This window comes from Kogia breviceps, chromosome 6, assembly GCF_026419965.1.
Source record: "Kogia breviceps isolate mKogBre1 chromosome 6, mKogBre1 haplotype 1, whole genome shotgun sequence".
Lineage (NCBI taxonomy): Eukaryota > Metazoa > Chordata > Mammalia > Artiodactyla > Physeteridae > Kogia > Kogia breviceps.
Window position 1 is genome coordinate 112,561,072 of NC_081315.1, and position 14,628 is coordinate 112,575,699.

Genomic DNA, 14,628 nt, shown 5'->3' on the forward strand with positions numbered 1-14,628 from the left:
TTCAGTCAGAGCTCCCAATACTTGATAGGCTCAAGCTTTTTTTCTTTTTTTTCTTTTTGCGGTACGCGGGCATCTCACTGTTGTCGCCTCTCCCTTTAAGGAGCACAGGCTCAGCGTCCATGGCTCACGGGCCCAGCGGCTCCGCAGCATGTGGGATCTTCCCAGACCGGGGCACGAACCCGCGTCCCCTACATCGGCAGGCAGACTCTCAACCACTGTGCCACCAGGGAAGCCCAGGCTCAAGCTTTTAAAGTTCAGCTTTAGAATTCAATTTCAAAGTTGGGCTTAAATAATACGTACTTGGGGTTGAAAATTCTCTTCAGGGTTTCTAATGGCCTGGAGAAATGAATTACATTTATGTAATGTTTGGCTCTGCCTTATTCAGGCAGTAGCACATTCAATCCTCACATTAGCACTTTGAAGAAATTATTATTTTCTCTTTTTTATTGATGAGTTAAATGAAGCTCAGTGCAGAGAATCACTTGCCCCAGGTCCCCCAGCTAGCAGATGGTGGGGCTTGGATTTAAACTGGAGTCTGTCAGTTGTTATAGCTCTGATGCCATGGCTCTAAGATGCTCTGCTCTATACTCAGCTACTTGACCTTTTCAGTCTATGTTCCAATTAACCTGCTCCTGCTTACTACTCAGGATATTCTTCTGCAGTTTGATACCTTTGCTCCCCATAGATGCTTTTTCTGAATCAAGGTAATTTAGGAAAACTAGACATTCTTATGAAGAAAAATAAAGGAGGAAGCACAATATAGTTTTGAGGGATGGTTAGGTGAGTGTGTTTAGACAAGGTAGGACTTTCCGTAACATATGTTTTGCTAACCAGTAGGAAAAGATTGACTGCTTTTATATTTAATATTATTTTTAATGCTTTTAAAGGAAAATAAAAAAGAAATCAAATCTGTTACATATTACCACATATACAAAGGGTAATGAATGTATTAAATCTACTCAGTATAATTATCACAACTTGAAAATACTTTATTCACTAGCTACAAACATTATATACATTTATTTCTTATGTACACGGGATTTTTGCCAAGCTATTTTACAACACACAGTTACTGAACTTGTTCAGAGCTATTGGAATTTATCCTCCATTCCTGCTTGGCCCGAAGGAAAATATTACAACCTGGCCAGTGTCACGCTTGAATTTTCTTAACTTTTGGCACATGGACAAAAATAAATGGGAACTCAAATTGTTACTGGTAAATGTGAGAAATTGTTATAATTTTCCTGCCTTTGTATTTGATGGAGTAATTTACCAGACACTAATCAGAAGTTTTCTGATGAAATTCTGCATTAACAAAAATCAAATTCAAGTTCTGAGCTGGCCAGCATTGATTTTTCACATTTATTTTGTTTTTCTGAGGTATGATACTAAGCTTCTTGGCATTCTTCTGTGTGCATTGTAAGGGTAGAGTTCACTTTAAAGTTCATAGCATCTCTGTTTATAAGAGACTGGAAGGATCTGGAAAAGAATATGCATTTGGCTGCTGGGTCAGAAATGTCATTGTCATGAAGTTGGGAGATAGAAGAATGCAGCAGCTTACTGAGCTTGCTAAAAAAAAATAAAAGATGTTTGATTGGATTGTATAGTAATCATGTTTGCTTTCATTTTTTCCCATGCAGGGAATTTCAAAAACACTTTGTCCAGATGCAAAATAATGAAAATACAATGTTTATTATTTTTGTCTTTAAAAACAGTATTTAAAATGATGCAAGATTTTTTTGAGTCTTTTAGAATTCTCTCAAAATAGTTTGTATTTTTCTGCTGTTGATCTAAGTACAAAAACACCTAGGATGTTTTGACCATCTGCCTGGTATTTCTAGCCACTGTTTGCCTACCAACAGTGAAAAAGATTCACAGTGAACTTGAACATCAGAGGGTAGAGTGAATTTTGGAGGCAAATTCTTCCAAACCCTGACAAATATGAAAATACTGGCATAGCTTTATTTAACATGACTCCTACTAACGCCGGTTTCCATGTGTATTATTCTACAGTTCTCAGTGTCAAAATTCAGACAAAAGGACTAAAATCTTATCTCTTTCATTTTTTCATATTGTATTCATTCATTTTATTATTACTACTTTTCAAATTTTTGAACCTAAAATATTCTGCTTCATAAGGTCTTGGTTTAAGAGTTATGAGTAATGAGCAAATGGTGTCAGTTTTCCCTAAAAAGTATTAAACATACTCTCTGGATCTCAGGTATTTCCATCATGCCAGAAGGATGATACTTGGCAAGCAAAGCAACAACAAAACGAATACAAACAAAACAGCTGATTGGAGCAATATTTTTCCTTAGATGTCCTGCTAAATTATACTGAGTTTCCGTAATGTGTGAAGGCAGGAGTTATGTTTTTCAGATGTATTAATGTATTTTTTAACACCTTTATTGGAGTATAATTTCTTTACAATGGTGTGTTAATTTCTGCTATATAACAAAGTGAATCGGCTATACATATACATATATCCCCATATCTCTTCCCTCTTGCGTCTCCCTCCCATCCTCCCTATCCCACCCCTCTAGGTGGTCACAAAGCACCAAGCTGATCTCCCTGTGCTGTGCGGCTGCTTCCCACTAGCTATCTATTTTACATTTGGTAGTGTATATTTGTCCATGCCACTCTCTCACTTCATCCCAGCTTACCCTTCCCCCTCCCCGTGTGCTCAAGTCCATTCTCTACATCTGCATCTTTATTCCTGTCCTAAAAGACAACCCTCAGAATGGGAGAAAATATTTGCAAATGAAGCAACTGACAAAGGATTAATCTCTAAATTTTACAAGCAGCTCATGCAGCTCAGTATCAAAAAAACAAACAACCCAATCCAAAAATGGACAGAAGACCTAAATAGACATTTCTCCAAAGAAGATATACAGATTGCCAACAAACACATGAAAGAATGCTCAACATCACTAATCATTAGAGAAATGCAAATCAAAACTACAATGAGGTTATCACCTCACACCAATCAGAATGGCCATGTCAAAAAAATCTACAAACAATAAATGCTGGAGAGGGTGTGGAGAAAAGGGAACCCTCTTGCACTGTTGGTGGGAATGTAAATTGATACAGCCACTATGGAGAACAGTATGGAGGTTCCTTAAAAAACTAAAAATAGAACTACCATGCGACCTAGTATTAATGTATTTTGGTGAGGGATGATTACATTGATTTGGGGGGGCCAGACTTCACATTCCTATTCTACAGCTGAATATGGTCCCATGTATCTAGAACATTCATTAATGCTAGTCCCACAATCATTTATAAATTTAAGAAGAAGAAATGTTTGCTTTAAAATATTAGGCTTTTTCTTGACACTTTCACATTATATGATAAGCATTTACATATTTTGGAATGAACACTTTAAAACATTATATTCAACAATTAGGTACTAAATGATAATACATTTGCTTATCTAAATCATGCATACAAGCTTCACAGGCTTTATTGAACTGTTTATGGCAACTCTGTAAATGGCCACTACTATTTCAGCATTCAATTTTGAATTTAATTCTTTGAAGTTCTTACATACATTAAACAGACTGTATGTGTCTGCACTCTTGCATGTGTGTGTATGTATGTATGTGTATCTGTTTGTTTCTTGGTGTAATCAGAAGAAATTCAGCTTAAACACATATGATGAGGGGTGTGTAGACTTTTTTAACACCTTGTAACAATTTAAATATTTCTGACTTCAGGTCCAAAACAGGGGGTAGGATTGGAAAATTTGATGTTGTAGGAGAAATAGACGGTGATATTCTCTTGAAATAATTGCTTTTATCTTGTTCTTAAAAAAAAATAGTTATTTTAGCTGGATAGCTTTAAAAATCTAACTGACTATTTTAAAGGAGAAGTCTGTACTATACAACCACATTCTCAGGAGGTTTCTGCTTTCTTTAGCAGGAGTGACAGTACCCCTAATTCAAGAAAAGATGGTTTATAAGCACTGAGGTCTGGAAGATAAATTCTACGCTTAATGGTGTACTTTGTTTTGTTATGGGTTTCAGAAATGTGTCAGTAATATTTTTGCTTGTAGTAAAACAGATGCTTCTGTAGGACCGTTAGCTTATTTCTTTCTGGAGGAATTTCTGAATTATCTAAGCAGACAAAAGGAAGGCTCTCTGTCTCTCTGGAAAGGTGTATATTATTCTCATTCGCCTGGTATTAGTTCACATTTATCCAAGTATTGTCCAGCTTTCTAGTCTAACAGTTGATTCAGCTTTCTACATCTTACTTGATTTACCTATAGGTACCATAAACTTTTTGTCCTAAGGCTCTGCATCTGAATATATTTTCTGACACTTTCCCCTAGTCCTTACTCTTTTTTCAGTGGGGGAAGGGGAGAGAATAAGGGCACTGTACAATTATTAAGTTGACATCCACCTTAAACTTTTTTCTTGGGTTATGGAGGAGAAACACTTTTCCCTTTGGAGCTAGTAGATGTTCTTGTCTGCTGTCATAACTATGAATTACTATCTTTAATTCTTGCCTAAAAATTGGTAGTCAGAGATTCTTCCCTTCTTCATTAGAAAGCATATTTAGTGTTTTGTAATCTACCTATCTTTTTAAAAATTTAAAAAATATTTGTGAAACATAAAATAGGGAGGATCATAAGGATTTGCTTTGTCATTTAAGGTCCTAGCTTTGTTTCTTAGCTTGGCACTTTAATATATGTAATGGTCAAAAAGTAAATAATTATTTTTTTTTTCTTTTGAAGCCACTTTCCCAGAAAAAAATGTAAAGAAAATAATATGTACAGATGCCTAATAATTTGATTAGATTTCTTTTGCAGTTATATTTCTTGGAGAAAATCTTTAAATCTCAAAAAAATTGTATTCCACAGGATTAGTTCTCTTTTGCAAAGATTTTCATTAATTTTTACTCCTGGAGGTTAATTTTCCATCATTCTAGTGGTAAAATTCATCATATAACTTTTTTCTGTTTTATAGCTATAGATGAAAACGTTTCATTTTATATAGGTTTTGTTTTTATTCATTCACATAATTATATTTTAAAGGTTCTTTAATCTTTTGGGAAAATCATATGTCACCTTAGTGTCACAAAGGTATATTGCAGTTTTTCAGTGAGAAAAATGGAACACTCTACAAGTATTTTTCAGTATATTTTTCTGTTACATATAATAACTCAGTTTTCAAAGAATAAATTTAAAGGCCATTTTACTTTTGAGGGGGCAAATATCTGAATAGTGTCTTTGTTACACTTACATGCTACCTTTCTCAGTTGAAACATAGTTGCCTAAAAATTGCCCTTCTATTTTCAGAGAGTATGTAGGACAGGGCTGACCAGCAATCAGGAGGGTGTGGGCCTATGGTGGCACCATGATGTCCTCACCCTACTCTTTCAGCTGAGGAAATGGATTTAGGAATATTCATCCACAGAAGTATAGGGTGAGCTTATGAAACTTGACGTGGTGGAGGCAGATTTGGAATTCCGGCGGGAGCAGCTGTTGAAGCTTGGGTCTCTTGGAGGCATTCTCTTCTTCCGACTGGATTTGGTCTTATCCACATCATTGGGGTCAAACACCACTGTCATGGACTCCATCCTGGTCACAGTATACAGGCTGCCTTGCCCATTCGGGTGGAACCTGGTGGTCTTGAGCTCCAGCTCATCATAGCTAGAAACTTTGATGAAAGGACACCAGCAGAATGCTCTCTTGAAGCCAGCTCGAAATCTGCAGAGAAGCAGGCCATAGGAAGAAAAAGTCATGTTTTCAAGTGGAAATTTCCTTCAACTGGTGCAGAAAGCCCTACTTAATTCAGTTAAGCCAACTCAGTTTTTAAATTTAATTTTCTAGTCAAACTCTTAGAATTTATGCCACAGTATTGGTACTAGTCTTCTACATTCTTCTTGTTTGAATTGAATCTTAATTTTCCATCAATGAGAAGCAAGTCATCATATAGTAAAAGCACAGTATCAGTAATCAGTATGCCTAAGAAGCAGTGTATGTTTCTTCAGTAATTTGATACATTTACATATGTGAATTAAGTTTGCTGGGTAAGGCACTTAAAAATGACATATTTCAAAATAGCTTCTTACAGATAAATACCCATTTATAAAGTCTCATTTAATATTAAAATTAATTGCTCATCTGGATGGTTTTTATCTAATCATATATGAAAGTGCAAAACCCTTGGCTTTGTAAACCATTAAATGAAGTTGATGAAAAACAGATGTACTGCTTATGGGGAGGTTTGAATTGATATATGGCTTATGCACTTACTGAAAAAAAATAAGAATTTAGTAGTTTTTAACAAACTTGAGGAACGGTGTGGTAGAGGTCCAACTGGAAAGAGAGCTTAGGATTTAGGTCATTTAGTTACTTACATGAAATTCAGTTTCTTCTTGTGCTAAACCACATTGGTTTATTAAGGAAATGATTAACCCTATGAAATTTAACCCTACTCCTCCATGTGCTGACCTTACAACTAAGGTGTTTTTTATCTGGAAACCACAGTTTACCTTTTTTTTCCAGCCTTAAATTTAACTGTGAATATTTCTACTTTTCTTTCCAACTTCACTTTAAAAAATAGCTCCCCCTCCACAAGAGGCTGCACCCTGTCTAACTCGCTGACCTCATTATGCTGGAAGGGGGATTGTCATTCTTTTCCTTAGTGTTGCTTCTGTTCTCACAACGCCTTCTATTTTGAAGTCTATTTACAAGACATCCTTTTTAATAGAGTCCACTCACATATGCCATCATCTCTCCATCTGTGCATTTCTACGAAGTGCCTTCATTTCCTCGAGGACTTGAGCACATTTTCAACTCTCCTCCTTTGATAACAGGGCATTTCTTTTTCTTTGGCAAGTATAATTGTAAAGGGTTTGGAGAGAGAATTTGGCCTATATAAAACCCACCCAGTTAGAACCCCTAAAAGCATTGTTTTGAGGAGGTAATTGTTAAGGTGAGCTATTTCATTAAATAGGGAGGAGTCTAGAAAAATATCTAGCTCTGTGCTCCACTCAGTGAATTTTTCAATTTTCCCTTCCTTTTGAATTTTAAATGTTCATCAGGGAGCTGGAACAGCAATATATGCTTTCACTGAAGTCAGAAGTGAAAAGGAACTTGCATTTGGTAATCTTGTGTTTACCTCTTATTCAGACAGCAGTAGATGATGGGGTTGTACATGGTTGAGCTCATTGCCAGCCAAAAGCTAGCCAGGTAGACCTGCTGAATATATTTCCACCTATTTAGTTGTTGATAGATCGCGGTGAGGATGAAGTAAATATGATAGGGCAGCCAGCAGATGGCAAATGTCACCACGACAATAATCATCATTTTTACAACCTGGGAAGACAGAAAGAGGTCATTTTTGGCAAATATAAAAGTCATTGTATCTATTAGTTCTAATAGCCTACTGCAAATCATATTTTTCTGCCAATACAGTTAAATACAGAGCATGCCTAAGAAATAGTCAATATATTAAAAAATGGCAAGGTAATATAAGGATAGTTACCTAAGGTAAGTTTCAAGAAAGTGTGCTTGTGTCATCTAGTGAACGGGTGGCAATCACTCAAACAGAACCAAATATATTTTAATTGGCTTGAAGAAAATATGTGTTTATAAAACATCAAAAAGCCTGGGGGAGAAAGAAGCACGAGCTAGGATTTAGCTGTGCTAGCGTGAACTGCAAAATAGTGAAGACATTATATCTAGAGAACAGACTGTTGAGTCACAGAGGAGGTATATCAGGCTGTAGTGGCTGAGCGTGTTCTTCAGTATTTATTATAGCCTGAGTATAGCTTATGACTATTTAGATTTCTTTACTCTAATACCATGCTCACTGGGAAACCGTCTGAATGTTACCTTGGTTTCTTTTCTAATCTGATATTAGTGAAGGTTTCTCTGTATAGTGATAAAGGATATTCACATTAGTTGGAGAAAATATATCACTACTTTTAAATTTGTAAGTAGGCAATTGGTTTATACAACTGGTTTATATACCAATTTCTTTGAGTTTGGTAAGCATGGGTCATTTCCTCTGTTCTACACTTTTGAACCACAATATGCTGGAAAGCTGTAGTCAAAGTAGAATGTCAATCTCTGTTTCTCCTCCACTAGTCTTTAAATTAATAAAAGACACAGAGAATGTCTTAATTATATTAACGTCCCCAGCATCTAGCACAGTCTCTAGTGTATTGCTGGAGATGGATAATTAGATATAAAATGAATGAATAATGAACGACAATGTACAATTTGTAACAGGAAGTTGAGTGGGAGGATGTTTTGTGTGTCTGTAAATAAGATAAAATCTGTTCCATTGTGTCCATAACAAAGGTGGACTCAAAGTTATTGAACACTGTGAGCAGCTTCTATGTGAAAGGAAATAATAATAACAACATCCTGGGATAACCTCATTTAGTACTTCTCATTACCAATGTGTCGAGTAAATTTGTTCATACTTCTTTTGGGAATTTGTAAAAAAGCTTAAAATAATAAATACTAAGCAAAATAATTTTGAGGCTTAACCACAGTCATATTAGAACACCAATCAGAGAAAGTCCTGATGTAAACAGCCTATGTAGCATCTTGAAACTATGAAAGTACATTATTTAAGTACTGGACTCATTATTTGATTGCAAGTTGGGATTCAGATGGAAAGTTGACAAGATTAAAAATCATGAGAGACATGATTCTAGAAACAGACAAGGCATGAAATGGATCAATGTGGAAGGCGCTAAAGCTTTCCCAAGGGCCTAATCAGGGTTAGCATGCAGGTATTTAGTATTAGCTGATGGTAATTGGCTATCAGACCTGAAAATCCAGGTCGGTAACTCACAGAATGTCATCACTGGCCCCACCATGCAGTGTTTTGATTTTTCTCAATGTTCTGTCAATTGAATTTTTTTTCTGAATAACTGTGTTCAGAATTCTGTGTTTTATCTCTCCTATTTTTTATTCATATATTTGTAGAATGCAAGTAAGGAGCCTATTTGATTATAATTTTACATTTATACAATGTTTCACACATCTAACAACTTATTAATTGCTTTTCAATTGCACTTTAGGAAGCTGAGGCAAAGACCAAAAGATCTGATGACAGTGATTCATGGAATCTAAGTTAAAAATTTTAAAACTCAGCCTCTTAAGTCTGTTTTTTCTGCTTACAATTAATAAGATTTATTGAATGTCTATTGGGTCTAAAAAACATAATAGAGAAAAATAATGAGTAGAGAACCAATTCCTTATCCTGAAGAAGATTATAATATAATGAAAAATGCAAAAATGTAAATTGAAACTGCATAAGAATGGGGATGCAAACGTAAATAAATTGAAAATATTTATGAGAACTTGCTAGTTTATTATAAGTAGGAATGAAACTTACTAGTTTATTATAAGCCGGAATGACTCAATGCATGTTACCTGTAGACTCAGGGAAGTTTAGACTGAATGACATGGATTTGGTTGATTTTTTTTCATTCTTGAGTCTGTGAACATCCTATTGTTCCTTGAACATTGTACACAAGCTCCTGTCCAAGACTATTCTCCCTGGCTTCTCCCTCTTCCCCCAGTTACTCTCACTGGCTAGCAACCTTATCTCATTCAAACCTTTGCACAGTTGTCATTTTTTCTATGAATCATTTTCTGACCAGCCTATTTAAAATTGCAATCTGTCCTTCCAGCACCCCAAACCCCTTAGCTTGCTCTTTATTTTCAGTTGGTTGTGTTTATTCTTTACTTTGTGTCTCCTTATGCTAGAACACAAAAAAAGCAAGAATGTTTTTCTAGTTTTCTTTACCTATGTATTTCAGGCATGTAGACTGGATGTCACACATAATTAGTGTTCAAAGTTTTGAAAAATAAGTAAATGAAACTGAATGCAAAAAGAAACTAAAGACATTTAGTTGGTTAAGTGATGTTCACAATTTTACTCTGTCATGAATCACTGGTATCATTTGTCCTCCAACTTTAAAATGAGCATGTGTATATTAAATGAACTATTTCCCTTTTCTAGGCAAACAAATTCAGGTAAAGCATACTAGTGCACAAACAGAATTACCGATACATTATTTTGGATGCATGAAAGCATTGCATTTCGTTCTGAATAAATGTTAAGGGTAAGAAAAATATTTATGACAACGTGAACATGGTACAAGCTACTATGTTAAATACAGAATCAACAAATGTACATAAAAGCTTATTTAATTGCTTTTATACAGACTAACCAATTTCCCTTTGCATGAAACTGTCTTTCAACAATAGCTGAAGAGCTGCAAAGGCTATCAGAGTCTTTTAATGTGACTTCCTACCATCAATGTGGAAGAAGTCTGGAATGTAGGAAAATTAAAGTGCATGTGTAGAAACAGAGTATCAGATATCTTATAATTCACATATATATGGCCTTAAGGACCCTGTTGCAAAACATTTAGAAACCTAAATGAAGATTTGAAGATTTTTAGGAAAAATCTCAAAGAACCTAAAAGAAAGGATCTTTTATCATGAAACAACAGCTATATTTTATTGATTTATTGCTCTCAAATACATTTTAACCATTACCTTGGGTCTCTACTCATAAAATCTTCTGGAATGATTTCATGTATCAAACTTTCAGCCTCCCAGGTTTGACGTAAATGCAAAAGTAGGCTCCTGGCTAGACAAAATTGCCTTGCTTTGTGAAATGCTGAAATCAAGAAATTGTAATCATCTTCCTCAGAAAAAGGCAAGGGAAAGAGCACTTTGAAGCACAAACCTTGAGCAATGATAGATGTGCAACTGCTCAGTTCCCCTGTGTGTCATGGCTGGACAATGGCACTATCTCAGACAGGCTACATATGCTAAGCAGGAAAGTTGGTGGACTTTCTGAAACTCCTGATACATTTTAGGCAAGATAAGCGACTGGGATAGAGATGACTCAAATCTCTCACCGTGCCTTAACAAATTTTATTGTAACTTGATACAAAGATTGATCGATGTTGGGTAGTTCTTGAAGCTGAAAGACATACCCAGCTTCTGAGGCAATTGGATTTACTCTCCATGGCAACATGGAGAGTTTTGGCCATCCATTGTCCTTGGCACAGGGACTTACCAGCTGAGAAAGAAGGGAGATGGGACAAGGGAGGTAGCTCTTATAGCAACATTGCCTCTTCTTAATACTTTAGAATCCACTTTACTCTCATAGGCAGGATGGAAATGCACGTCATAAGTTAGTGAGAATAAGCTTTGGGCACCTTTTCTTCAGGTATCAGGGAAAAAAAATCTTTGACTTTTTATCCTGTACAGGTTAGACTGGAATGCCTGCAGCTGTTCTTATCTATCATATTAAATTAATGCAGGATGGATGGTTTTGAGGTTTTAAGTTGTAAGAGAATAAAGAATCAGTCAAGGAAATTAATTTGCCAGTCTAGGAAATATTGCCAACCTTAAAAAAATCTAGGAATTATATTCTTCAAGGGGGAATTTATTCTTTTTAAATGTCTGAATTGGAAATGGTCAACTGTATGTGAGAAGAAACTTCTTGTTTTGATTAAAACCTCAGAGCATATTTTGAAGAACCATCCCATGGACTATATACCCTGCCACCTCTCTGTACCTTTTATCTGCACAAATGTTCTTAAATAACCATTATATCTCCTTAGGTCAAAATTACAGGCCTGCTTATTCTAACTTCATATTAGCAAATTAAAATAATATTCTCAAGGGTAAGATATGGAAAAAAATTAATGACAAGCATCAAAATCTAAAGTACTACTTCTTGGACTATTTAGGTTGGGCTTTTGCTGCTTCTGTTTAAAAGAACATGCTTAAAAATTTCAGTCCCAACGGAGAAAAAGAGAACTAAGTAGTAATACTTGTGAACAAAGTTCAGGGTAGTCCAGAAGATAAGTTGAATTTTGCCAGTAATTTCAGAATTAGATGTGATTATCGGTGTATTTTGTTAGTGTCATCCAAGAAATTTGACACTGTTGCCAAATCCAACTAGCATGACTATCCAATTAATGTTAGCTTAGAGCAGTGCCTATAAGGAATTATGTCAAGGCGAAACAAATGAGAAAACCCTATGTGTATATACATGGAATGTGGAAAATGTTTCTGTGTGTGTGTGTGTGTGTGTGTATGTGTGCGCATTATTGTGTTTGGATTCTACTTCTTTACACTTCATTGGTCATGCTTCATTTTTAATGTAATTTCACTTTTCCACTGGAAACTTAGAATTTTAAAGTATTGTAAGATTTCAGGTTTATGATTATCTGAAGCCACAAAAAGGAAGACAGGAGGACATTAGAATAAGAAGTCCATTAAGGCAAGAGGAAATAAAGTTTGAGGTTATGGGATCATGGTTAAAGATAAAAACTTATAGAGGCTTATTATGGACTCAATTATGTCCTCACCACCACATTCTTTAAAGTTTACATACCTTTTTATTTATTAGAAGTTTTTTCTAGATTTATTGAGATATAATTGGCATGTAACATTGTGCAAGTTTAAGGTGTACAAAATAATGATTTGATACATGTATCTATCGTGAGGTGATTATCCCAGGTGGGTTAGTTAACACCTTCATTACATCACATAATTACCCTGTGTGTGTGTGTGTGTGTGTGTGTGTGTGTGTTGAGAACATTTACTCTCTTAACATCTGTGAGGCATCCCCAGTGGCTTGTGAGCTGGCTTCCCGACGGAGTCCATGATGGGTTAGTAGGATCCAAGTCCCTTTGATGTGTTCAGTTTGGAGCCCTGCCTGCCGTTCTCCCAGCTGCTCACTGTCCCCTAGTTGTGCAGATCTCCACAGTCCTCTGGATGGAGGGAGACAGAGATGGGCATCTTTGGCAGGGCCGCACACATCCGAGGAACCCTGGCACTCCGCCTTCACATGCTCTTATTGCCCCCCCATGGAGAAATCACAGCCGAGAAGGCCCTCTTGGCACTGAGCTGTGTCACCTTGGGGAAGAGGTGATGTCTGTAAAGTCAGTTTGTTCCTCTTACTCTTTCCAGTGCATCCAATCTCAGACTTTTTTTGTGCTGGAACTTCTCTGCTGGACTCCTGGACTTCCACGAAGGCTCTCTGATCCGTGGGTGACTATCTAAATCACTTTTTTCAAGGGACTCCTGGTTCACAGCTAAGCAGAGGCAGAGCTGGTTCACGGGCCACTCAGGGGTTCACAGCCAGACAGAGGTCTGTATGTCTATTATCTGTCCTCCTGTGGGCGAGACTCTCCCAGCTATGGTGCTGGTGATGGAACCAAAGCCAGACGGGTCTGTAGCCAAGTCCTCAGAGGTATGGAGCTGTTTCTGGATCTGTAGCTGAGACCGTGGTAGGCGAGTCAGCCTCTGGGGTGCAGGCCATTCTTCAAAGTGACTCTCCTCATTCTTGGACTGCACTGCGGTTTCACAGTCTCCTACCTGGATCTCCCAGTTTCTACAAAGGCACTCTTGCCTGTGGATAGATGCCAAATTGTTGTTGTTGAGTGGGGCTATGATGAGGGACATCTTATTTGACCATCTTGCTGATGTCACTCCCCCAGATTAATAGATTGAAGTCCTAATCCTCAGTACCTCATCACCTCAGCATGTGACTGTATGTGGAGACAGGGTCTTTAAAGACGTAATTAAGTTAAAATAAGGTCATTAGGGTGGGACCTAAACCAATATGACTGGTGTTCTTAAAAGAAGAGGTGATTAGAATACAGTTACACAGAAGGAAGACCATGTGAAGATAGAGGGTTACAGCCATCTGCAACGTAGCGGAGTGGTCTTACAAGAACCCAACCCTTGATGACACCTTGAACTCAGACTTCTAGCTTCCAGAATTGTGAGAAAATATTTCTGTTGTTTAAACTACCAGTCTATGGAATTTTGTTATGGCAGCCTGAGTAGATTAATACAGTGTTTGAAATGCTAAGGAGAGTCTATTACATATGGCTTAATTCCAGCAAAGTAGGAGGCAAAATACTATACAAGTTCCCAGTGAAAATGGAGACTTCCAGAGAGGTTTTGATTGGCTGGAAATTGCTTTCAGGGAAGTAAAGGATAGACCAGGATCTCTATTTCCATGACTTGAGCCTCTCTTAGGTTATATACGGTCTTCCTCACAAGCACTGTCTTCCATGATAATTCCTTTGTAACAGAAATGACAAGCACAGAGAAAGCTTACTTGCTGGGCAAGGTGATAGATTCTTTGTGGTTGTTATACAAGTCAAAAATCCAACTGAATCTGTCACTTGAGCTTAGATTGAAGAGTGGTTCCTTTGATTAAGGCAAAAGGCTTCTTTGTTATCACACTTAGGTATTCACTTCTGAAGGAGCAGATCTGGCTTGTTAGTATTTAGAGGAAGATAGTTAAAATAGAAAATAGCCAGAAAAAAATTCTATGGTTTATAAAACAATAGAAACAAATTTATCTACCAGTATTTCAGTTATTCAAATAAATAAGACCGACTTCAACAAGAATTAACAAAAAACAAATTGTCACATATTATGAATATTGGGGCCAAGTCATGTTTTTGAGGCTTCTTTTATAGTAGAATAGGGAAGAATGTCAAAATATGGTTTAAGAGTGTGGTTTATTTTAAAGGTACACATCTAGCTAATAACACAAAGATGTAATAAAATTATAGTACTCAGAACATATGGACAAAATATACAAATGTATC

The 14,628-nt window shown here is 36.5% G+C and overlaps 1 protein-coding gene across 1 annotated transcript in view; it reads right to left on the reverse strand.

The window, feature by feature from the left end:
* Window positions 1-287: 287 nt before the first annotated feature.
* The window catches only part of TACR3 (tachykinin receptor 3), a 73,538-nt gene continuing 59,197 nt past the window's right edge, over window positions 288-14,628 (reverse strand). The window contains exons 4-5 of the mRNA XM_059066526.2: window positions 7,128-7,324; window positions 288-5,710 (exon numbers count right to left, since the gene is read on the reverse strand). Of these exons, the coding sequence (XP_058922509.1) occupies window positions 5,398-5,710; window positions 7,128-7,324 (510 nt within the window). The 3' untranslated portion in view covers window positions 288-5,397. The remainder of the gene's footprint in view (window positions 5,711-7,127; window positions 7,325-14,628) is intronic.